This window comes from Bos taurus, chromosome X, assembly GCF_002263795.3.
Source record: "Bos taurus isolate L1 Dominette 01449 registration number 42190680 breed Hereford chromosome X, ARS-UCD2.0, whole genome shotgun sequence".
Classification (NCBI taxonomy): domain Eukaryota; kingdom Metazoa; phylum Chordata; class Mammalia; order Artiodactyla; family Bovidae; genus Bos; species Bos taurus.
The window spans coordinates 112,192,858-112,218,933 of NC_037357.1; the positions used below are offsets into that span (position 1 = coordinate 112,192,858).

The following is a 26,076-nucleotide window of genomic DNA, read 5'->3' on the forward strand; positions in this document are numbered from 1 at the left end:
TCAATACTGCAGAAACCTGAATACCACAATGTTATCCACTGTAGAGAGTTTGCTGTTTAAGTCTAGAGCGTCATCATTGGTCTGTAATGTCCCCAGTTTGTAATCGGTTTAATGTTGCATGACTCTGTACTGCCTTTCAAGGCATTGTGAATGAAAATTAAACTCGACAGAAAAGCAGAGACAAAGAGAAAATCTGGGTAAGATGGATTTATAAGCCGGTTCCTATGGCCGATAACCCATTGAAAGTTACAAAGAAGATAATCTGAGTTTTTTCTTTCTCCTACTGTGGTTCTCATGACATCCTATAGGTTTGTGGTGTCTAAAATTAAAAATATAGCCAACTTCTAAGAGCAGAAATAAAAAAAGGCACTTAACAAAACCCGTGTATTTAGTTTATTAGTGTGTGGTGGGTTGGAGAGAGCCCAAACCATAGGGCTAAATATACTGCAGTGGATAAATGTGACAGATACTCTGCAAACAAGAAATAGAGAACAATTTGCTTCTGTTCGGCAACTAAATCACACAGTGGAGAAATTTTCTACTGCCTGAAATTGTCTGCATAGAGGCACAATTGTCAGACTCATCCTTCCCACAAGATAGCTTAAAAGGTGCTCCTTCTGGACCCAGGCACCTCACCTTTGGTGAACGTACAGAAAGGTGGCATCAGATAGGGTTTGGTTGCTAAAAACTGAGAGGACCCACCATGTAACATGGCTTACAAATAGATCTACAGTCTCCTGCAGGAAAAGGCTACATACAGGCAACAGTGACAGTCAGGATATGCCTCCATGGCCACTGGCTGCCTCACAGCATGAGTACCTGAGAGGCCAGTGTAATTATTTGGTCCCTTTTCTGCAAAAACTCTGTTCCCACATGCCATGTATTATTGGGCTGACCAAAAAGTTCATTAGGGTTTTCCCAGAAGATGGGTCAGAGAAACCCAAATGAACTTTTTGGACCAGCCCAATATCGGGGGCTTCCCAGGTAGTTCAGCTCGTAAAGAATCTGCCTGCTATGCAGGAGACCCCGATTCGATTCCTGGGTCAGGAAGATCCCCTGTAGGAGGGATAGGCTACCCATTCTAGTATTCTTGAGCTTCCCTGGTGGATCAGATGGTAAAGAATCCACCTGCAATGTGGGAGACCTGGGTTCGATCCCTGGGTTGGAAAGATCCCCTGAAGAAGGGCATGACAACCCACTCCAGTGTTCTTGCCTGGAGAATCCCGATGGACAGAGGAGCCTGGCAGGCTATAGTCCAGGGGGTCACAAAGAGTCGGACATGACTGAGCAACTAAGCACAGCACAATATTTTGGAGGAACCCGAGGTCTCTGTTGTTTCAGAATTCAAAATATCTTGAGGACAGAGCCAAACTCAGTTTCTCTGCTTCCATGGTTTGACAGTACCGGTGCCCAAGGAGAGGGGGTTCCCATAATAGGAGCCATTTTGGGCTTCCCTGGTGGCTCAGACAGTAAAGAATCCACGTACAATGCAAGAGACGCAGGTTTGATCCCTGTGTCAGGAAGATCCCCTGGAGAAGGACATGGCAACACACTCCAGTATTCTTGCCTGGGAAATCCCATGGACAGAGGAGCATGGTGGGCTACAGTCAGTCCATGGGCTCACAAAGAGTCGGACACAACTGAGCAACTAACACATGTTCTCTCCCACTGTAGTCCTGCTTGAAATGTGTCCAGCACCAGGAGTTACTAAGGAAAAGAAGGGTGAGTTCTCAGCCACGATACTCATGCTGTTAAGGAGAACCTTGGAGGTTCCACTCTCCAGTTATTGTTGCTTCCATTTCTAGTTTCCATCCTTCTCTTTCCTCCTGGATTTGGAGTCCCTTGATGTGTTCTTTTTGCACTAGGAGATCTCTTCCATCAGTTTCTCTTTTCTCACTCAAAGAAAATTCTGCCTGGCCAGGTAGTCCTCTCCCAGCTCCTAATTCTCCTCGGGTTCTTTTATTTTAAGGACCCCCTGCTCTTGTTCCACTAGATATGTTGCCACCGTGTGGTAACATCTTCACTATAGCTGCTGCTGCTGCTAAGTTGTTTCAGTCGTGTTCAACTCTGTGCGACCCCATAGACGGCAGCCCACCAGGCTCCCCCATCCCTGGGATCCTCCAGGCAAGAACACTGGAGTGGGTTGCCATTTCCTTCTCCAGTGCATGAAAGTGAAAAGTGAAAGTGAAGTCGCTCAGTCGTGTCTGACTCTTGGCGACCCCATGGACTGCAGCCTACCAGGCTCCTCCGTCCATGGGATTTCAGGCAAGAGTACTGGAGTGGGGTGCCATTGCCTTCTCCATCACTATAGCTAGGAAATACAATTCAGAGGCAAAAAATGTTGAGTCTCCCAGGCAGATGTCGTAGGGATAGTAGTCACTCCTAAACGGACCTTGGTTTCAAAATGCCACAGAAATATCAACAGTCATCCATGGCAAATTGCTGGCTTTTCATCTTAGGCCAGTGACATATAAACTTGCTCTATTAAAGACACAGAGACAAGTGTACCATAGACCACAGTTATGGTGTGACAATGAACCTGATCAGTGGCCCTGGGATTTACTTGTGTTCCTTGAGTGGAAGACACATGGGGCAGAATGGCTCTCACTAATGGCTGCCTGAATTAAGTTTTCATGAATATTAAATATGCATGTGTATAATTACTGCCTCTTATGTATTTCATATACAATAAACACTTCATACTAAGGTACCTCTGTGCTATTAGGTGTCTCATTGTCCTTTAGTTCCTTTCTATCCCTTTCTGTGTTTAACATAAACATGCTGGTCCTTCCATTTTCCCCCAGCACATCTCATAAATTCTACTCATGTCAAACTAACTTCTATATTTGAAACATCTTAAAAGTTTTAACCTATGATTTACAGATTACTTGATTATTTAAAATGGAATTTAAAACTCTCAAAAGTAAATGTATATTCCATCCAGATTATCCATGTAATCTAGACATTTACATGGAAGCTTCGGTATGAAGAAAATGTATCAGCGATAAATCTGAAGGTCTAAGCAACAACAACAACAAAACAACCAAATTTTTGACTTTTCAATCTCAAGGAATTAGGCCCACCAAATTCAACTTCATTTTCCTCAATGATCCAAGCATCCCAATTGTCCCTTCACTCATTTGTAGCTCTCCTCACACACACACAATGAGGCCAATAGCTTTTTTTTAACCCATATATATTATGACAGATGGGGTATATACCATCTAAACTTTCTACCACATACCTTTCTACCCAGTACCTTTTACAATCCTTCATCTTCACAATGAATGACCATGCAGTGTTCATTCAGATGATGAGACATCAGTATTCTCCAGATATGACTGGGTGAATATTCCCACAGGGTGCTTTCCCACGCAGGTGCTTACTGACAGATACATCCTGTGAAACAGACTCCAAAAGACATGATGCAGTCCAGGTCACAGTCAGAACTCCCATCTCTTCACCCAGTGTGTTTGGTAGATTAGCCAGCAGTACTGCACATGTCTTGGCTCTTTAAAGGGGCATGAGTCATAGCCAAAGGGAGCACTGTTGTTGTTCAGTCACTCAGTCCTGTCCGACTCTTTGTGACCGCATGGACTGCAGCACACCAGGCTTCCCCGTCCTTCACCATCTCCTGGAGCTTGCTCAAACTCATGTCCATCGAGTCGGTGATGCCATCCAACCATCTCATCCTCTGTCATCCCCTTCTTCTCCTGCCTTCAGTCTTTGCCAGGCAGGGAGCATATTATTCTCTTATTCTAAGCCTCTTTCTAGGTGGCTTTCTTCCCTTCAGCAACAATCTTACCTTTCTTCCTTATTGTTACATTTTAATCCAGTCTCTCCACCACCCCACCCCTGTCCTCCCCACCCCGCAGAGAGTATATCTCCCTGGGCTCAGCCACTGTGCTAGTCCACATTTAGGTGGTAGCAAAATGAGACACACCTGGACTTTGCCTTGTCCTTCTTTCCCCACTTTTTGATAAGGGCTCCCACTGGTTCCAAACAGAAAAAGATGGGGCCGTCCTATCCACTAAGCAACAAAGCATGTGTTGCGTTCAGCCCTAGTTAGGTGAGGTGTGAGAAGCAGGTAATTCAGCCCAGGAGTCCTGTGGAACTCTTGCACTTACCTTCCAACTAGCAGTCATAGTCTCTTCTTTCAGGATATTACCACCCTTTAAGACTCTCAACTGTAGCCCCAGTCCAGGGACTACTAGTGTTGCATTGAAAAGGAAATTATGGTAAACTAGGGGACAGCCAGAAGTTCCCCACTTGAATTATGTTTCTAATTGTAATTGTCCTCACAGATGTAGCCCATTTATCAAAAGTGCTAGTTCCCAGGTTCCTTTGGCTGGAATTCTACCTGCAGGCCAGAGAGGCTGAAACTCAATGGAAGGAGATTCTGAAATTTTAAAGCTTTTGCTCCTCCAACCAAGGAATTTAGTTTCTAGCAAACTAACCATCAGTTTGCCATCCCCTTCTAATCCATTCTTCTGGCTCCTGGAGTTCGGATTCTACCATTTTCAGATTCCAGTAGAAAGTTGTATTATTGATAACCAGTTTCAAAGCCTGTACTACTTCAGACCAAGGGTAGCTTGACAACCAGCATCAGTGGTTCATTTTCATCCCTTTTATCAGAATAGTCTTCTTTTCCTTTGAAAAGAATGCCATACCCATATTTTCAGCTAAGAATGAGTTGCAGCCTTCTAAACCATCTCAGTTCTTGCACTAATTGCTTTGGGTATAACAGTTAAGCTCAAGAGTTGATGAGGACTCAAAATGAGAGTCCTTACAAATCTACAGTTCATTACAAGAGAAAGGAGAAGACTACCATGTACCAACAACATTAAAACAGGGCCACGTGTCATAACCACAGGGTGGGGTCTGGAGAGGCCAAGTCCGAGCTCCAAGTGCCCTCTCTCTGTCAGGGCCAGAACAGGATGCACATTCTCTCTTGGATCAAGAACCACCAGTGTGAGCACAGAGCACTTTAGAAACCAGGGCTCACCCATCAGAGTCTCAGCCAGGATTGCTTATAACTGCTGGTGCCCTGGATATCTTCTCCTTATATTTGCTGTTGCTCAGTCTCCCAATCGTGTCTGACTCTTTGCGACCCCATAGACTGCAGCATGCCAGGCCTCCCTGTCCCTCATCATCTCCTGGAGTTTGCCCAAGTTCATGTTCATTGCATCAGTGATGCTGTGCAGCCATCTCATCCTCTGACACCCCCTTCTCCTCCTGCTCTCAATCTTTCCCAGCATCATGGGCTTTTCCAATGAATCGTCTGTTTGCATCAGGTGACAAAAATACCAGAGCTTCGGCTTCAGCATCAATCCTTCCAGTGACTATTCAGGGTTGATCTCCCTTAAGATTGACTGGTTTGATCTCCTTGCTGTCCAGAGGACTCTCAGAAGCCTTCTCCAACACCACAATTTGAAGGCATCAATTCTTTCCCATTCTGCCTTGTCTCCCTACATAGCCAATCCCAAACCCAGTGGCCTCCATGGGCCTCACTGAGACCAGGTAAAAATGGCTAATGTTACTGCTAGCAGTAAACAACTGTGATAACCTGTAACCCATGGCTACCCATAAACACAGTGAGTCACTTCTTTTCACTACTTTGATCAAGGCTCTGCATTGTGTGGCTGGTTTTAGCAAAACATGCCTTGCCAACCTCAGAGTCTCTGGAATTAACCCTCGCAGCAAAGATAACTACATCAAAGCACATTGACTTTCTCGCTAGGCAAAGATTTTTTTGAGAAGTCCTTCAGCCTGAAGGGTAAGCCACCTGTGGAAAGATGTGATGTCCACAACAGCCTCCTCTTCCCACAGACACCTTCTGCCTGGGCCAGAAAGTCAGCAGACACGTAGGAGTTACCCGCCCTGTCTGTGTACTACTGAGGTTACGGGATTGTTGATATGTTAACATGGGGTATCCAGGTTGACCCATAGGACAAGCCCAGGGTTGTGTTTGTGTGGGCACCACCAGCCTTATTCAAACCAACATTTTGGTGCTTTTTTTTCCTCCCCGTATTATTGCTAGTAGAAAAGGGAGGGTAGTTTTCTTTTATGTACAGTCTGGAATGATTACCTCTGCCACCCACCTTTCTTCTTTTCAGTACATGCCCCCACCTGTCGTGCCATAATACCCAGAGCAAGTCTCCTCTCTGGTCTCAATTTTTCCCAACTGCCAATACTTCTGAAAGGGGTTTTCTAGTTCACAACACTAAGGATTCTGTAAAAGACAAAAAAAAAAAAAATCCAGCAAAACTCCTCACTTGTGGCATTTATAGAAAAGAATGGCGTGGACATTTAAACCTAGGATGTTAAGAGGATGAAAAAGTGAAAGCATTAGTCATTCAGTTGTGTCTGACTCTTTGGGATCCCATGGACTATAGCCCACCAGGCTCCTCTGTCCATGGGATTCTCCAGGCAAGAATACTAGAGTGGGTTGCCATGCCCTCCTCCGAGGGATCTTCCCAACCCAGGGATTGAACTCGGATCTCCTGCACTGCTGGCAGATTCTTTACCTTCTGATCCAGGTGATCAGGCACAACCAGCACCTTGGGAGCCAATCATTCATGGGATCCATTGCTTGAGACCCCACCCCACCCCGTCCCCTCCATTTTCTGCTTTTCTTGCTTAGCAAAGAGAACCCTGGAGAGCTGGTCATTTATTGTCTTTCCCCCTCTGTTACCCCCAGATGGTCCCTCTGCTTCACTGGCATCCAAACCTCTAGCATTCTCTACTGTCAAAATAATTTTTGAAAGAAAAGGTATATTAGAACATACTTGGTTTTTTTTAATTTTTTTTATAGCTTTGAAATATATTCCCTAGCGAATACACTAAAGGAGATATATTCTTCCCCTAAATGGAAATTCCTAGCTTGAGGTAAACGGATAGTTTCACAGAATTGTGGCTGCTGGTTGCTTGTTGAGGCTTCTGGAAACAACTAATCATTATGTTTAATGTTTCATCAAAAAAATGCCAGTGTGTTCTCCAAGATGCTCATTTCACACAGTTAAGTATATGTTTGTGTGGCAATTACATTGCCCCTATTGATTTTCTCACATCTTTGCAAGTCCATGGTATCGGCTGTATATACCTCAATAGGAGTCTTTTACCAATTATTCCGTGAAAGTGGAGTTCTGTTTGATATGTTAATTTAAGGAAAATGTGTTCTCCAGTCTTCTGTGATGGATCATTATCGTGTTTAATGACATTTGGTTTTAGCAGAGCACACCACACAGTATTTCTCATCCCAACTATGTCATCTCCTGCTCCTATGATTTTGGAGCAGTTGCTTTGCACCCCTCTGGAGCTACTGATGCTCCTAATTTCCTATTCTGTGTGTTACCCATTCACCTGTACAGAGAGGAGAGTAGACCCCATAAAAAGAGAAGAAATGCCATTTTGCTGTTGGTTGTTCATGTCCATCACACAGGGAAATTGGACTCTTCATACCAAAGTGAGTCTTACAGATTCTCACTTGTTAGCTCTTATATCCATGGATATAAAGCAAAATATCTATCATGATTAAGGGAAAGTAACAACAACAAAAAAAAAACAGTAGAGAAACTTCAAACCACCCACTGCTTCCCTCAATATATAAAGAAACATGTTGGGAATATTGGTATTTGGAGGAAGTCTGGTCTTCTTTTCTGCTGATGAAAATGGTGTGCTGATTACGTACACCTCAAAACCTGTCCTGAGAGGAAGTCATGCACATAGCAGAGAGGATGAAAGTTGTCTCTGTCTGGTCTCCCATACAGTCCCCACTCAGCCTTCCCTTCCTCCTGTCCCCCTACCTCCTTGTATTGTTTTTTTTTTTTTTTTTTTAATCTGTTTTCTTTTTCCTACCTCCCTCCATTTCAAATCAAGTTATGTTTTTTCTGCCACTTGAAACACAGTCTCGGCTTCCATATAAAGAGGTCATTCCTTTATCTTGAGAGTATTTTTAAGCAAAAGAGTGGGGAGCTTTGCTTTGATAGGATGAGTGCTCCATCAGGGTATTGTAGGGAGACTGGTCCATGGACATAGAGGGCTTTACTCACTGGGATGAAAGACAAAGGAAAAACAAAAACAAAAACACTTGCATCCACCATGAGGTCTCTTCATGCTTCCAGGGAAACTTCAAAAGGGTACTATTTTCCTTTTTGAAAAGAGAAAAACGTGCAGTACATAGGTATTAACCTACACAGGTATTAACCACTATTTTGGGGTTTTGTCCTTAACATTTAATTAGAACTAGCCACAAACAGAAACTAGGAAAATGCATTAAAGCCTTAAATTTGCATCTGTTTAGTACAGGGCAGCCTGTTTACTGACTGGCATGGCTGTGTTTATCTGAAGTTATGTTTAGAATTTTGTTGCCTCCTCCCCCAGGATGCGTGAGAAATTTACTTAATTACCATTGACTCTCTCTTTCTCTCTCAAAGGACTGAGAATGCAGACCAGAGCTTAGCTGTATAAGGTCTCATAAAAGCAAAGCTGTTGCATTCTCAATTTGGCTAATAAATTGACTTTAGAGAAAACCATCTTCCTGGGACCCTTGGTAGTAAAGCTTATGATTTGCTGATGTTGGACAAGGTTGAGGTTTCACTTTTGATACGTTTGTCTTTTGGTATACCATTAAATACCACCTTAGATGATGGAAACCTCCCACTTCCCACCAAACTTACAGAGTTCTTGTCCTGTGCTGTGCTCAGTTGCTTCAGGCATGTCCAACTCCTTGCAACACCATGGACTGTAACCCAACAGGCTCCTCTGTCCATGGAATTCTCCAGGCAAGAATACTGGAGTGGGTTGCCATTTCCTTCTCCAGGGGATCTTCCCAAGCCAGGAATCGAATTTCACGCATCTCCTGCATGAAACACATAGTAGGTGAAAGGAGAAACAAGTGAGCCTGACATCTGAAAACTGGATAGGTGACGCAGTTATTTAGTTTGTCTATAGAAAATTTTAGTGACGTTGAGTATTTTTCACCTAGTGTTAGTGTAGCAAGAGAAATTAGGAGATGACTGATATTTCAAGGAGAAAAATACTTAATCATTATAAATGCATAGCTGGAAATCGAGTTTATACAACCCTAACCATACAGATTAATCAAACTGACCTTCTCTGATACTAATACAAGAAAGTACTGTTAGGAACCTTTGAAAATCTCTAGTAAAACAGTTTTTTTCCCCCCGTGATTTGGGTGGAAATAACTCTGTTCCTATAGAACACTATGGGTCCCTTTAATTCCCCAAAATTGCCCAATAGTTACCACATAAGTACTGTCTCTTCACTCACTTCTTCACCCGTTGCCAGTGAGACTTCAGAACAACCTCTGAGCTTGTGAATAAGTGAATAAGTGAAAGTCGCTCAGTCGTGTCTGACTCTTTGCGACCCCATGGACTACACAGTCCATGGAATTTTCTAGGCCAGAATACTAGAGTAGGTAGGCTTTCCCTTCCCCAGGGGATCTTCCCAACCCAGGGATCTAACCAGGGTCTCTTGCATTGCAGGTTGATTCTTTACCTTACTCATCAAACTCATAGCCAAGGGTGGGAAGAAGACACTTCAATAAGAGAGGGTAGGGTTCGGGTTTGGTGTTCACTGAAGGGTACAAGACTGTCCTACTAGGATCGTCAGAAACAGTGACAGAGGGTTTTCCCCTTGAAATGACCGATGATGTTCTGTGGCTCTTGCAGTGGATCTTTTGAGCCTGTCAGCCGCATGTGATGCCTTGGACCAGCACAACCTCAAGCAAAACGACCAGCCCATGGACATCCTGCAGATCATTAACTGTTTGACCACTATTTATGACCGCCTGGAGCAAGAGCACAACAATCTGGTCAACGTCCCTCTCTGCGTGGATATGTGTCTCAATTGGCTGCTGAATGTTTATGATACGTACGTATGGCAGGCTTTCTCCAGACTCTACCACGGGAGGCTTAGTTTACAGAATGGTGACGGTGTAATTAGCATCACAGTAGGGCATTGGTCTAGAAATATGGTCCTCAGGATGAAAGTTTCATGAAGCCGTGTGACCAAATGCTATCCCTGTGATTAAACATTTTTGCATTTAATGGAACCAAAAAAACGTTTTGATATGCTGGGAGGTAAAAAACTAGGATGTAGATTGCACTCAGATTAGAAAGCAGACAAAACCTCGAGATACTCATTTTTCCAGTAGTAGGATGAGTCAGTGTGTAGCCATTGGTTCTTGCCCTTGCTAGCCTGTGTATCTTGACCACCCTCTTTGGGTGCGGCTCCTTCTACCCAAAGAGATGCGCTCCTGGAGGTGTGACACTCCTGTCCCCAGCTCCAAATAGTGTTAGCTGATACTCAAGAGATTTTTGCAGAGGAGTGTGAATGGTTATGGAAAAAAAAAAAAAAAAAAAAAGCCCTTAATGCAGCAAATTCAGATCCTCAAACCGAGGAATTCTATTTGTTTTTGTTTTTTAATATATATAAATAAGGATTGACGAAGTTTTAGTTTGGCACCTCCGTTCATCCCTCTATCTGAGAGAGTGCTTGTTTTTATCTTTGGGATTGCTGCCCCCCCCCCCCCCGTTTTGTCTTGAGCTTAATGAAGACAACTGAGGAAGGTAGCAGCAGGAATTGGTCTTAATTTCAACTGAATTCTTCTTAGACATCAAACTCATTATATGCCTGATTTCACATGTCAGCAAGAACATATTCTGCATTTAGAAATCTGGGAAGCTTTTCTGAAAGGAGTCGCATAGCAACTATTTTAGTTTTGCCTTTGCTGTAGATTTCTACTACCTCCTGGATTAAAATGTATACCTTTTTTTTTCTTTGTTATTTTGCTAAGATAGTGCTTGTTAAATTCCAAGGCTATTGAATTCTCATCATTATCTACCAAGCCCTTGATCATGTCGGATTTTAATTGCAGATTATACTTACATTTGCTTTGAGAAGGGTTTCTATTCAGGTCTTCCCTCAAATATATTTCAGCACCCATTTTCTTTGCAGATGATGTACGAATGAATTCTGAGTATATGACTTCCCTTCTCTATGCCTGAAAATTATTTGGGGACAATGTTAACTCCTTGAAGACCTGAGTTACAGTATAAAATTTGTGAAACTTTTGATTTGCCTTTTTAAAGAGGAAAATGGTAAAAACTTTCCAGTGATAATACTTTTTCATGAATTTATTAGGACCCAGGATTTCTGTTTGACTAATATATTTAGTAAATTATACCAGTTGCAAGCTGAGCATATTGTTCACTAAAAGTAACCACTCTTGAGACCTATCCTTTGCAGTTATTCTATAGACTTTTTTTTGAACCAGGATATATGGTTCAGTTGTTTTTCATAACAAAATAAAAGCTGAAAATGATCAAAAGACAGGTTTTACAAAATGAAAAACTTGTGCCTTCCCCATGGATACAATGAACTTGTTAATAAATTTGTATGCAAAGTAAAAGCATATGTATGTTAAAACATTGTTATAGCAATAGGATATTTTAAAATTGCTCCTTAAGATCATGTGTTCCAATGCCCTCTAATAGATTGTATCATATTTTTTCTTATAGAGATAAATGTTCATATTTTATACTATGTGTCTTGTGGCCTGAAGTGACTAATTTTCTTCTCAGTAAGAGGCAATCTGATGAAAAGCTAAATGAGTGTTGAAGAGGGCAGAACAGTTAGTTGCTGGTAATTTTTTGGCTTCAGTAACCAAAGTGGGTAAATTGCTTAGCACATACTAGTAATTCTTCCCCTTATCTATTTAAACCCAGGTGGCTCTCCGAAGATAAATAAAAGAATCTTTTTCTTATTTTATGTAGAGAAATGCTTACCATTCGAGTAAGGTCTTTTAGAAACTGAAAACTTGGTAAATGTTCACCGGTCAAGTTGGTCAGATTTCCATTTCATTCTAGGTCATCAGCCAAATAGATAATGAACTCAGAAACGTTAATGATCTTAATAAAACAATGGTCAATAGAGTTCCTACATCCAAGTTTTTTTTTTTTTTTTCCTTAACTAAGAAGTGTTTATCTTTCAAGGAAGTGTCAGTAATTGTTTTCTGCTTTGATTATTCATAATAGGGGACGAACAGGGAGGATCCGGGTCCTGTCTTTTAAAACTGGCATCATTTCTCTGTGTAAAGCGCATTTGGAAGACAAGTACAGATGTAAGTCATGTGTACCCTTTTATTAATGTTGGCTAATTACCCCAGTTCTAGATGGGGAATGACACAGTGTTCTTCATTGACAGCAGGTTCCTCGTGTAAGATGTAAAACTGCTCTTAGACAGGCATAAAATTTGGTTTGTGCCGTTCTCTGTCAGACATGAAATTGTAGGTATTTAAGTAGAGAACGAGGATTAGCTTCTCCAGTACGAGTATTATTTTACATTACATCGACTGTGTCTGAATAAAACACATGTTCCTCGGGGATAAAGTCTGATTTCCTAACCCCTTTGTCTAAGTCAGAAAAAATAAATGTGAAGGTTTAATCCATGCACATGCCTCATCTTTGGATTCTTATTTAAAGAGTACTATCTGGCATTCATGTTCAACAAACCTTGTTTATTTTATAATCATCTTACTGCGAATTGTACTGACATATCCAATTCTGTGATGTGATTAACGTTTTATTATTTGAGAGACAGCTTGCCATTTCTTACAGGGTAAATATCACCTTACAGAATTTCCTTTTGACTAGCCATTGGGCTCTTCTGTGTAAAATTTGTAAATCCAAATTAAAAGCAAATGCTAGCAGAGGGATGGTTGAGGTGACGAAGCAACCGTTCATTCCCATTGTGAAGGCATGTACTTGTTTTTCCCCTTTAAATGCTCATGAGAAATCTTTTCGGTAGGAATATTAAACAAACCTAGTATATCTTGTCTTTTCTCTTTTCCCCTAAGGCCTAGCCACACAGGGATGTAGAGATGTGCTGAGCTTAAGGATAGGCAGAAGATAAAAGAGATTGAATTCCTCCCAAGCCATTCTGTGTCCTACTGCTCATTTCTCCCCTAGGAGTAAACCACAGAATACACAAGCTGTTTTAGCTCTCACTTTTATGTACTTTCCACTTGAGTTTTTCTCATCCTAAGAACCCAAGAAAAAAGAACAGCTTTCGTTAGCTGTTTGAAAATATGTTTTGGATGAAACAGAATATTTCTGTGGGCTTTCGTCCTTTAAATATTGTAGCTACTTGTTGTAGGTTAGCTTTTACTCTGAGCTTGCTAATGGTAAAGTACCAGCACATCATAATACTTACTTGATAAACCAAGGACGCTTCCAGCCTGTGTTTCAACTATTATACTAAGAGGGAACAGGTTGGAGGTTGGCCAAACAAAAAATATTAACTTCAAACTGGGATGTTTGAAGGTAATTCATAATTTTGAAATTTTGTGGATGTACTGGAGAGCTGGGGGGTTGGTGTGTGGGAGATCTCAAGTGTTGTCACTGCTATCTGAAATAAATATCCCATTCAAACATTGAATTTCTGAAAGTTTAAAGTATGCATATGAGTAGGAAAAGCTTTCATGGATTGACTTTCTTGGCAACTTTTATTTAAATATAAGATAGGATTAAAATAATTAGATTTCTGAGATCAAAAGCTGTTACAAGTGTTCAGTGCATTCATTCATTCTGTGAATCCACCTACTTGGGGCACCTGCTGTCATTCAGGGGCTGCTCTTCTGCTCTACCCATTTCTAGCACACAGTTGCTGTGTGGTCCCGATTTTGATATATTCTGGGATCTGATGTCCACAGGGGATAGCTCTTTGGGCCCGCTCTATGTTTCTTAATGCTAAAACATTTATTGTATGATGGAGGTCATGTCCTATATATAAACTATTTTCCAAAGGATTATGTTCTGGCTTAGGAAAAAGTCACATGTCAGAACTGTATGTAAACTCTCATTGCTTACAGGGCTATAGTTTACTTAAACATTGTCACACTTCATATATACACAGTGGTGATTAACTTGATCCATAAAAGTAATAAATGTGCAGATTAGTGTACAGTAGAAGCAACCCATCTGGGCAAGTAGGGAACCCCTCTCTCCTCTTGAGAATTGGTACTGGAATTGAGTAGGTGGTTTAGTTGTGCTGGCATCTACTTGGTGCTACTTTTTGATTGTTGGAATTCTCTTCTTCCTCCTGTAGACCTTTTCAAGCAAGTGGCCAGTTCAACAGGATTTTGTGACCAGCGCAGACTGGGCCTCCTTCTACATGACTCTATCCAAATCCCAAGACAGTTGGGTGAAGTTGCATCCTTTGGGGGCAGTAACATTGAGCCAAGTGTCAGGAGCTGCTTCCAATTCGTAAGTTATTCACCTTCTTGAGTAGCCTATTTATTCTTTTGCATTTTGGGAATTAATGGAAAAACCACGGAACTGTAGTTTCTCACATTAGCTCTCCCATAGGCAGGTAGGTAGGGGATTTTTGAAACCTCTGTGGGCAGTGGCTTCTGGAACTGTGGGTTTGGGGAGAGAGGACAGTGCACAGGAAGGGAAAGAAGTCTGTGACCAGAGCCAGAACCACACGGGCTCCTAGGATGTTGGTGGGAACGTGAATCTGCAGTGATTCAGCTGGGAAAGAAAGAAATCTCCGGCCAAAGACATCCTTTGTAAAACAAGAAAATGACCTCTGTAGGTGAGTTTCATGGTCTCTTACTTTTTTCCCTAACCTAATTCTGTCATCATAACCTTCTTTTCAGTAACTGTTGGTAAACAGTTAACACAGCTATCATTTTTTTAAGCTTTCCTATTGTAATGCCAAAGAATGTTCAAACTACTGTACAACTGCACTCATCTCACACGCTAGTAAAGTAATGCTCAAAATTCTCCAAGCCAGGCTTAAGCAATATGTGAACTGTGAACTTCCAGATGTTCAAGCTGGTTTTAGGAAAGGCAGAGGAACCAGAGATCAAATTGCCAACATCCACTGGATCATTGAAAAACCAAGAGTTCCAGAGAAACATCTATTTCTGCTTTATTGACTATGCCAAAGCCTTTGACTGTGTGGATCACAATCAACTCTGGAAAATTCTTCAAGAGATGGGAATACCAGACCACCTGACCTGCCTCCTGAGAAACCTGTATGCAGGTCAGGAAGCAACAGTTAGAACTGGACATGGAACAACAGACTGGTTCCAAATAGGAAAAGGAGTATGTCAAGGCTGTATATTGTCACCATGCTTATTTAACTTCTATGCAGAGTACATCATGAGAAATGCTGGGCTGGATGAAGCACAAGCTGGAATCAAGATGTCAGGAGAAATATCAATAACCTCAGATATGCAGATGACACCACCATTATGGCAGAAAGTGAAGAAGAACTAAAGAGCCTGTGATGAAAGTGAAAGAGGAGAGTGAAAAAGTTGGCTTAAAGCTCAACATTCAGAAAACGAAGATCATGGCATCCAGTCGCATCACTTCTTGGCAAATAGATGGGAAAAAGTGGAAACAGTGGCTGACTATTTTTTTTGGATTCCAAAATCACTGCAGATGGTGATTGCATACATGAAATTAAAATATGCTTACTCCTTGAAAGGAAAGTTATGACCAACCTAGACAGCATATTCAAAAGCAGAGACATTACTTTGCCAACAAAGGTCCATCTAATCAAGGCTATGGTTTTTCCGGTGGTCATGTATGGATGTGAGAGTTGGACTGTGAAAAAAGCTGAGCGCTGAAGAATTGATGCTTTTGAACTGTGGTGTTGGAGAAGACTCTTGGGAGTCCCTTGGACTGCAAGGAGATCCAACCAGTTCATCCTAAAGGAGATCAGTCCTGGGTGTTCATTGGAAGGACTGATGTTGAAGCTGAAACTCAAATACTTGGCCACCTGATGCGAAGAGCTGACTCATTTGAAAAGACCCTGATGCTGGGAAGATTGAGGGCAGGAGGAGAAGGGGATGACAGAGGATGAGATGGTTGGATGGCATCACTGACTCAATGGACATGATTTTGGGTAGGTTCCAGGAGTTGGTGATGGACAGGGAGGCCTGACGTGCTGCAGTTCATGGAGCTGCAAAGAGTGGGACACGACTGAGCAACTGAACTGAACTGATTGTAGTTTTGACATTCATCTATTCTTCCAAGGGCTGCATGCTGCCCTTCCGTAGGCTTACAACCAAGTCGGAGGTTCATGCTTCCATTCATGTGTGTCAGTAGGTCGGCACACTCCTGTCCATTCTCTTTTGCATCCTGCTCCAGTGCCTTTTCTGCACCATCATCCATGTCCCTGCAAATATCCTCTTCCTCCCAAGTGCCTCGTCACTTCATGGATAGACATTTAGGTTGTTCCTCCTTTTTGGTAAGATAGATAATGCTGCAGTGAACATCTTTATGCAGTTAGCTCTTTTCTTTGATTCAAGTTTTTCCCTTAGGATAAATTCTCAGGAATGGGATTACCAGATATAAACAGTTTTCTAGCTTTTGATAAGTATTACCACATGGCTTTTGGTCAAAAGATGCTCCAATTTGTAATACCACCAGTACTCAAGGAAGAGATATTTGCAATTGTACATTATTTGCAGTGTTCTTAACGTTTTTTAAATCCTAAGAACTACAGATGTATGGGGTTTCTCATTCCATTCTAATCTCATTACTGACAGAACTAGGTGAATAAGTAACTGGGCTAGACCTGTATATAGTCTTACCACAGACTCAGATAAAACTATAGAAGGCTTTGTTGGCAGAATATTTACACATTTAAAGCAGTTTTAGCATTCACTTAATAGTTAACTGGGCAGATTAAAGAAATGCACATATATGAAGGCTGCTTACATATACTGTTCGGATTGTTTTGTCCAAATTATGGCAAATTAACTACAAAAGTAAAACAGATGTGGAGAAATACATGTATTTTTTTTTTCACCTCATACTCAAATCTCCCAAAACATGAATAGACTATCACTTTCTCTGGGTTTTTTCTTATGTGTTGCTGTATTAGCATTTCTCCTCCAGAACATAGACACAAGTAACTCCCATACAATGAGGATGAATGACCACAAATAATCCAGATTCATTTTTTTTTCCAAATCCTATTGCAAAACAACTTGCAGTGACCTACTTTTTCTCCCTCAGTGTTGTTTTCTCTTTAGTCAAGTTTCAGTGACTTTTTACAGTCTTACTGTGAAACACACACACACAGAGTGTTCATATACACATATATGTGTACAGTTGTGTGTGTCGTGTGACTGGGGGCTGAGTGCAAGGGTCAGAGCACACACCTGCTGACAACCATCTGTATTCAGTGATGGTTCCTGCCTTGAAGTCAGGTGGGCTGGCCTCAGGGCTGCTGCAACCATTATCTCATTACCTTGCAGGACTGACATTGCCACCTCCCCTGGACTCTGGTTCTTGCTGTCTTTTTTTTTTTTAATCTGACATATAACATGTAAATTGAAGGGTTGGGACATATTGATTTGATACATTTCTATATTGTAATAAGATTGCCATTGTAGCAGTAGTTAGCACTATCAGGTCATAGAATTACCATTTCTCTTTCATGGTGTGAAGAAGTAAGCTCTAGCCTTTGACTGTCTTGAACTTGGTGGTCAGGACCAGAGGCTCCTGAGCAGAAACTCTGCTTTCCATTGGGCTGTCTTCTCATCAGGAGCCAGGTCCGTCCCTGTCAGCCCGTTGCATTCTGCTGTGGGATACCTGCTTTTTTCACTCACCTGCTGCCTCTTGTTTCACCACATCCCTGTAACAGCTACACTCTATTTTCAGCATTAGAACCCTGGCAGCTCAGACAGTAAAAATATTTGCCTGCAATGCAAGACACCTGGGTTCAATCCCTGGGTTGGGAAGATCCTTTGGAGAAGGGAATAGTAACCCACTCCAGGCAAGTAGCAAGTATTCTTTCCTGGAGAATCCCATGCACAGAGGAGCCTGGCAGGCTACAGTCCATAGGATCTCAAAGGGTCAGACATGACTAAGCGACTAAGCACGCACAATCGCTGTATGACCCCATCCTTAGAAATCTCCCATTTCTTTCCCTGGTTCACGGAATAGCTCCTGATTTCTCTGCTTCACTCTCAGACCTTTCCTGATCTGTCTCCATAGCTGCCCATGGTTTGCTTTCACTACCAAGTAACAGCTTCTCACTGCTACTCTTTGTACTGACCATGCTTGTGTACATAATATTGTTATGACTGCTACTGATGATAGTATTTTTTAAGCTTTGTTTGCACAGTTCTCTCATTTAATCTTCCCCAACCCTTTGAGGAGAATAGAATTGGCAGGCTTGGGTTCAGGGTTGTTTTTATTGTTGTTTCAGTACGTGAATAGTTTATCAGTGGCCCCTGCATTGCATTTCTTCAGCTGGTGGGAGAGTCTGATTCCTAGTCCAGCGAGCACTTCCCTCTCCTCCCCGCTGGGTCATGTTCCTCCTCATCCCCAAATACACTCTTTTAAAAAATTTTCTATTTATCTCATTTATATTTGGCTGTGCTGGGTCTTCACTGCTGCATGGGCTTTTTTCTAGTTGGGGCGATGGGGGCTTCTCCTTGCAGTGACTTGTTGCCGTGGCTTCTCTTGTTGCATGGCACAGGTTCTAGGCACGTGGGCTTCAGTAGTTGCAGCTCCCAGGCTCTAGAGCATAGGCTTAGTAGTTGTGGTGCATGGGCTTAGTTGCCCCACAGCATATGGGATCTTCCCAGACCAGGGATCACACCTGTCTCCTGCATTGGCAGGCCAATTCTTTACCCCTGAGCCACCAGGGAAGCCCAGTACACTCTTTTTGATATTAAGACTCTCCAGCTTCCCAAGGTGAAATAACAGGCATATTTTCTAGGTCTCTGCCAAAACACAAGATGCCATAACAAAACAGGGAACATAGGAGCGTTGGGGAGAAGAGGATGCCTCATTTTAAGACGTTGAGTATTGGCAAGCCGGATGTTGCTGGAAGAATGTTGGGCACGTTCTGTAGGTACAGAGCTGGGCAAGGTTTATATGACTCAGATTTGGAGACCCTCTCGCCTTGCTAGTCACTGGCAGTCTGCTTGAACAGATCCATTGTGAATTCTTCCTTCAGAATTGGCGTCCTCTCCCCGTCAGCCTTTTCCTCAGCTCTGGCGTCAGCTTGCCTTTTGGAAGCTGTGCGGGTTGCATGAAAATTCAGTGTTTGCTGTAGGGAAAGATAGCAGGAGTGAACAATGCCCTCTGCCCTTTGTTTGAAGCGTTTAAGACCTTGGGAATGAGGCTGGGCTGGTGGCTCGAGCATGCCGGCGCTCAAAGGCTGCTCTGTCTACCAGCCTCAGGAAGTGAACGGCAGTAAAAGTACTTGTTTCTCTTACAAATACATTCCCTGCCTCATAGAAGAAGTTGACTTCAGTCTACACTCTTTTTATGTCCTTTGTCTTTTTGTCACCGACTCGAAAACTTCCTTCTTTACAAGTTGGTAACTGTCAGCTTCTGGCTCAAGAGAAGGGCCTGGCAGACACAGGAGGAGAGTGGTGTTTGCACATGTGGTGCCTGCTGGGTGATCTTTTTATAGGTTTCCTATATACTTAATACCATTGAACTGTTCAGTTAGAGTGGTTAATATAGTACATTTTATAGTATGTGTATCTTACCACCATAAAAAATACTGGGAAAAAAAACACAAAAACTTTTTAAAAGAAAGAGGAAAATAAATCCCCAAGTCCAAAGAAAATGCTTTGCCTATTTTAAAATCAGTGTAGGTCCATCAAGGTATTTATCCATGAAGCCCAGAAATGAAGTCATGCCTATGAATTTTAAAAGAGAAAATTCACTATCAATGTATGGGTTTGACAGTAGTATCTTCACTGATATTAAATGGGGAAACAGATCTGTTTCTACCTTCAAAGGATATGACAGTCAACATGTGTACTGGAAAAATGACTCATTTGGGCAGTAGTAGACCTGAGGATTTGAAACTAGTTTGTTTTGGAAATACAGCTTCAATTAATGCATCATCGGGTTGATTGGCTCTCATATTCCATGAAACTATCCCTGTTGACAGAATAGATTGATCCTGCGACCATGGGAAGGCCAGATCTACTCCTGGCAGTGAGTCACACAGAGCACCTTAAAGAGCGTAAGACATTGTCCACATGCCTCCTTTTTCAGATGAGAAAACTGAAACCCAGAAAGGCAGAGTGAATATATTCTTCATTCTGCAATTATATTTATGTCAGAATGAGACATCCGGCCCAAGTTCCCTGTGTTACAAGCTAGTATTTCCTTCTGCTAAACCATGTGAGTAGAAATAAATGGCTATAACCAATTCAAATACTAGAATGAACTAAGGAAGTGTTTATAAATAGTCTTTTATATGAATTTTAGGTTATAATAGGATATGTGGATAAATGAACACTCCTACCCCAACACATGTACACACACACACACACACTCACTCACATTCTATGTTCTTTATTGAAAATACTCTAATCCCAATTACAGGTATCTAAGTTCTACCTCCAGATGAAATCAAATAAAGTTTCCTCTTAGTTGGGAAGCACTTCACACTTTTAAGTGACTCCAGAGAGAGTCACGTATCTGTAAACTGGTCCTTGGCAGTGCCGTGAGAGGTACTCACCTCCCCCCGCCCCCAGTAGTCTTTGTAGCATCTTCTTCTGTAAACATTTTAAGGACTTCATTGTTTAGATAGAACTGAGAGCATCAAGTTTGTATTCAATATGCTTCACCTGCAAGAGCTTGCATGTCAAAATCTGTTTATTTTACATCTGTTTTCTGCCTCCCATTGTATTTATGCATTCAAAATGAATAAGTTGCTTTTTCATCTGTCCTCTGGATTTTTATATTCGTATGACAAAAATGAATATCATCTCAGCACAGTTGCTCTAATACAGAAATGAGAATAAATTACAGCCTCAATTGTTGAGAACAAGTGTGTATGTGTATGTAAATAACAAATCATTGCAGGACATCTGGAGTAGTGAGTGGCAGAGTGGTTAGGCATGTAGGTCCTGAAGTTGACTGCCCAGATTCAAATACCAGCTCTGCTATTTGCTGGGTGTGCAACCTTGGACACATTTCTTGAGCTTCCTGGCCCCTAAGTACCTGGAGCACTTTGGAGGGTTAAATGAGCTAATACAGGTGGGGCACTTAGCGAGGTGGGCACATGTTATTCACTTAGTCATGTCTGACTCTTTGTGACTTTATGGACCGTAACCTGCCAGGCTCCTCTGTCCATGGGACTTCCCAGGCAAGAATACTGGAGTGAGTTGCCATTTCCTTCTCCAGGGGATCTTCCTGACCCAGGGATCAAACCCTGGTCTCCTGCATTGCAGGCAGATTCTTTATTCTGAGCCACCAGGGAAGCAGTAGGTGCTTAACTGAGCCTTAGTTATGATTATCTAAAGTGTATTTTGGGCTTCCCAGATGGGGCTAGTGGTAAAGAACCTGCCTGTCAATGCAAGAGACATAAGAGATACGGGTTCAAACCCTGGGTTGGGAAGACCTCCTAGAGGAGGTCATGGCAACCCACTCCAGTATTCTTGCCTGTGAATCCAGTGGACAGAGGCACCTGGTGAGCTACAGTTCATAGGGTCACAAACAGTCAGACACAACTGAGGCAACTTTAGCACGCACAAAGTGTCTTTTAACATGAGAATAGACAACCAAGATGAACAATTCTTTTGCCCACAACTAAGCATCTGTAGATTAGATTCTAGAGAATCTTGAAATGGTGTTAAAATACCATGCCAAGACACTTCTTAACCAGTTTGACAGCCTTCTTTATGCCAGTTGATCACATCTTATATTTTCCATCCTTAAAATAACTCCTAAAAATTCCCCTTTGCTTAGGTTTCTTTGGGCTGTTTGTTGAGTAATCAAAATATGGACCCGTGGTCCCACTGACATTCCTTTTACACCTGCTTGGACTGATGGGTATGGTATAAGTTTCTAGGACTTGGTGTATATATAAGCAATATGTATAAGCAGAGGTAGCATCACCAAGTTTCTACTGGGCCTGCTGATGGACACTTAGAATTCCTGCAAACTTTTAGAAAATCATTTGTCAGGGTATTATTAGCATTATCTTGAGTCAACTATTGGTTTTTATTGCCATTATTTTTTTCTGTTTTGACTATAAGCTTTGGTGAGTTTACCTTCATAATTATCCATTTAATATGTTGTGGTTTATGTGCTTAAATTTCTCCATGTGGAGTGATAGGTATTTTTTCCACCAGCTTTTAAAGATAGGTTTGTAATGGAATTGAAACCTGTTTCATTTATATACCTCTTACTAAGGAAAAACACTTGTCATTCTGTTTCTCCTTTTCACCCTTCTAAAGGAGTAGTCTTTGTTAGAATCAATTTTTTCCATCTTTCTGCCCTCCCTCCTGTATCCCCCCCTTTCCTACAAAAGCTGAAGCAGAGGTTCTAATGGAAAAAACCTTTTTTTTTTTTTTTTTTTTTGAGAGCCACACCTGCATTTGGAAGAGTATTCTGGACTCCCTCTGATTAGTTCACCATTAATTCTAATTCACATTGATAGGTACCCCTAAAGCTCATGGAAACAAGGAGACATGAATTCAACAGTTACCGTTTTCTTCTTTCCCATCTTTGTCACTGGCTTGTAAAATGGATTTATTTAAATCTTTCTTTTTACATAGATTATGTAAGATGAATCAAAGTGCAAAAATCTTGGGATACCCTTATCTTATATCTAGGGTCCTTAGTATGTCTGGGTGCATTAACAGCTAAAGGTGGGTTTTTGTTTTGTTTTGTATTTTTCTTTGGGTTTTTGAGGAGGGGGTTGACATTTGATAAAATAGGGAAATTTTTTTTTTTCTGATTTGCTTCTTTTTTAGCTACGTTAAAAAAATACAAAATAATTGTTTTCTGAGTTTAGACAAATGTGTGTAGTTTTGTCACCACATTTCCATCGTCCCTAAAATTTCCTCTTGTTTTGTGGTCACCCTGCCTGTTCCCAGTCTGTCGAAACTACTCCTCTTGTGTTCTGTTTCTATATTTATACCTTTTCCTTACCTGTATTTTAAATAATTGTAGGAGGCAGCTGTGAAAGAATTACTGTTAGATCTTATTCTTGAGCATAATGTGTCCTGATACAGACTTGAGAAAGGTATATACCATGATAACTTCGGGCAGATATGAGTGCTCTACCATGAACCTGTGAAAGTTTTCTCTTAAATAAGAACTCTCTAGCATAAATTAATAACGTTGCATATACTTACAGATTTGCATAGATTTAAAACTTGTGCTTCTGTTCCTGGGAGCCATGGTATTAATTGGTTTATTAGTCAGGTGGAGCGGGGAGCCTTAGGTCAGGACAGTTGTCCTTGAACATGTAAATGAAGAGTGGATAATCACCATGTGTTAGTGTTTGGGCTTATTTTCTCTTTAAGGGGTGATTCACAGCCCTGATGAATATTTAGAGCAATGACTGCTGGCCTCCAACCTGCTCATTATCTTCAGAACTTTAAAGAAAATACCTGATTTCTACCGACGACAGCAGTTACAGGAAGCCTCTTACTTCTTCTTGTCTCATGAACACAACTGTTGACCTCTTAATCCTGATTTCCAACAAGAAATATTTCTGTAAATGTGGGGCTTCTTCAACTCATTTTATGGCTGAAAAGTCAGTTGGGTATCTGGGCAAAGCACATGTCTGCCAAGTGTGTGTGAGTGTGTGGGGGACGCGTTAGAACAATGAAGCTACAGGAACAGGGAGGAAGGCAGTTTGGCATTTGGTTTGTGTTTTGTGGGAAACTAGTCCTAAAGAGCCGTTCACATTTTATACCATTGATATTAATGCATTCCGCCCTCCCCTTTCACAGTCACCAGTTTCTTACACTCTTGATTTCCTTGCCTGCCCCCCTACCCCCAGGAAGGAGTGCCAGTGTTTTATTTTGAAAAAATTTCAAGAACAAAGAAGAGTTGGAAGGATAGTATGATCCACACCCATATGTCCTGTATGTCTCTCCACCCTGGTTAGCATTTTTGTCCCATTTACATTTCACTTTCCCCAGGTATGTATGGCTTTGAATGTAGACACCCAAACACGTCTTTCCCCTTTACCATTTAAAGGCAAAAGGCCATCATACCATAAAATATAAACCCCTGAGCACTTCACCATACATCTTGTTTTATAAAAAGACTTTCTCCTGCAAAAGTGCAATACTGTCACTATACACAAATTTAACACTGATTCTGCAAGACCATCTAGCATACAGTCCACATTGAAATGTCCCCATGCCTTCAGAATGTCTCTTATTTCTGGTTGTTTTCCTCCAGGATGCAGTCAAGGTCTTTGTCTGTCACTGGCTGGTCATATCTGTGTCCTTTCACCTCATCTGAACAGTAGCCCAGCATTCTTTGTGTCTTCATTCATGACATTGACATTTTTGAAGAGTGCAGGCAGAATATGGGAGAAAGTCCCATATTCTGGAGCCTTCTGGTTGTTTCTTTAGATGAGATTCATGTTGGTTCTTATTGATAATGCTAAGAATGAATGGTATGGTGGTATCAGTCAGATATTGCTGTTATAAAAGTATCCTTTTCCCTATGTAATTAGAAAATCATTTTTGTGATATTTTGAGCACTTCTGAGCATTCTATTCCTCAATAGCCTTTCACTGTATGGTGTGAGCCTCTGGTGATGATCCTTTCCTAATTCAGTGATTACCTTGGTGGTTGCCCAATAGCAGTTTTCTAATTCTGCCCTGTTCTCTGCATGTGTTAGCTGGTTTTCTTCTGTCAAGAAGAACTGCACTTTCCCCCTCTAATTTTCTGAGGGTCACTGAGGACATCCATGGTAATTGTACATGTACAAAGAATGGCACTTCTCCTGACTGAGTTGCCGTTGGGTACCATATTTGCCATGATGTTGCTGAAAACACAAATGCATAGAATTGACCGTCCTTTCCCCCCATAGCAGTATAAGCTAAGCATATGTCTGATAAATACATTTCCACATCAGCCAATTCTTTCATGGGACCAAATCATATAACATGACTCATGTGCTAATAAGGATTGAGAAACCCATAGGCTTTTCTGTTTCTTTTTTTCCTTTTCACTACCTCAATTGACCTGTCAGTCCATGCAGCTCATATATGTCATAACATCTAACAGTAGAAGGAAGGATTGTTGTTATTCAGTCAGTAAGTTGTATATGACTCTTTGTGACCCTGTGGACTGTAGCCCACCAGGCTCCTCTGTCCATAGGATTTTCCAGGCAAGAATACTGGAGTGGGTTGCCATTTTCTTCTCCAGGGGATCTTCTCTACCCAGGGATCAAACCTGAGTCTCCTGCATTGGCAGGCGAGTTCTTTAACACTGACCCTCCTGGGAAATGCCAGAAGGAAAGATTCTTGTCATTGTTCAGTCGCTCATTAGTGTCCAACTCTTTGCCACGCCATGGACTGCAGCATGCCGAGCTTCCCTGTCCTTCACCATCTCCTGGAGCTTGCTCAGACTCATGTCCATTGAGTCGGTGATGCCATCCAACTATCTCATCCTCTGTCGCTCCCTTTTCCTCCTGCCCTCAATCTTTCCCAGCATCAGGGTCTTTCCTAATGAGTCAGCTCTTTGCATCAGGTGGCCAAAGTATTGGAGCTTCAGCTTCGGCATCAGTCCTTCCAATGAATATCCAGGAGGAAAAATACATAATGCTGAAAAGAAGGAGGGAAAGGAAACGATCAGAAGAGATAGGAGCATGCATTTATCTCAGTGCCTTTTGAGTATTCACTTGTACCTTCATGTAGCTCTCAGTAGACCGGCACAAAATTCAGTTCACAATCTGGTACTCGGGCATGGTCTCATGTTGTCCGTATTTAGATATCAGAGCCTCTCACACTCTCGGACGAGTTGAAGTTTCAAAAGATTTTGGAAGTCAGCCTGTATGTTCCTTTCAGATATCACTTCTGTCCACCCATGTAGACTCCTTTAAGCATACATATTTCAGTCTGAAAATAGTAGATAATCTTGAGCTGTGTTCTTAACTTCTTTGAGCCTTTTTTCATCTGTAACATCAAGCAAAACAGATTACCTCAAGAGTTATTTATCCCCAGGTTGCTTTGATTATATGCTAAATGTTGTAAGTGGAAAAAGCAGAAAGGGATATGGGTTACGCTGTATATTTCAAAGCT

At 41.7% G+C, this 26,076-nt stretch overlaps 1 protein-coding gene across 15 annotated transcripts in view; it reads left to right on the plus strand.

Annotated features, from left to right (window-relative positions):
- The window catches only part of DMD (dystrophin), a 2,236,915-nt gene that overhangs the window by 2,125,011 nt on the left and 85,828 nt on the right, over window positions 1-26,076 (plus strand). For all 15 annotated transcript variants that reach the window (XM_024988361.2, XM_024988358.2, XM_024988360.2 and 12 more), the window contains 3 exons: window positions 9,693-9,894; window positions 12,060-12,145; window positions 14,131-14,288. In XM_024988361.2, the coding sequence (XP_024844129.1) occupies window positions 9,693-9,894; window positions 12,060-12,145; window positions 14,131-14,288 (446 nt within the window). The remainder of the gene's footprint in view (window positions 1-9,692; window positions 9,895-12,059; window positions 12,146-14,130; window positions 14,289-26,076) is intronic.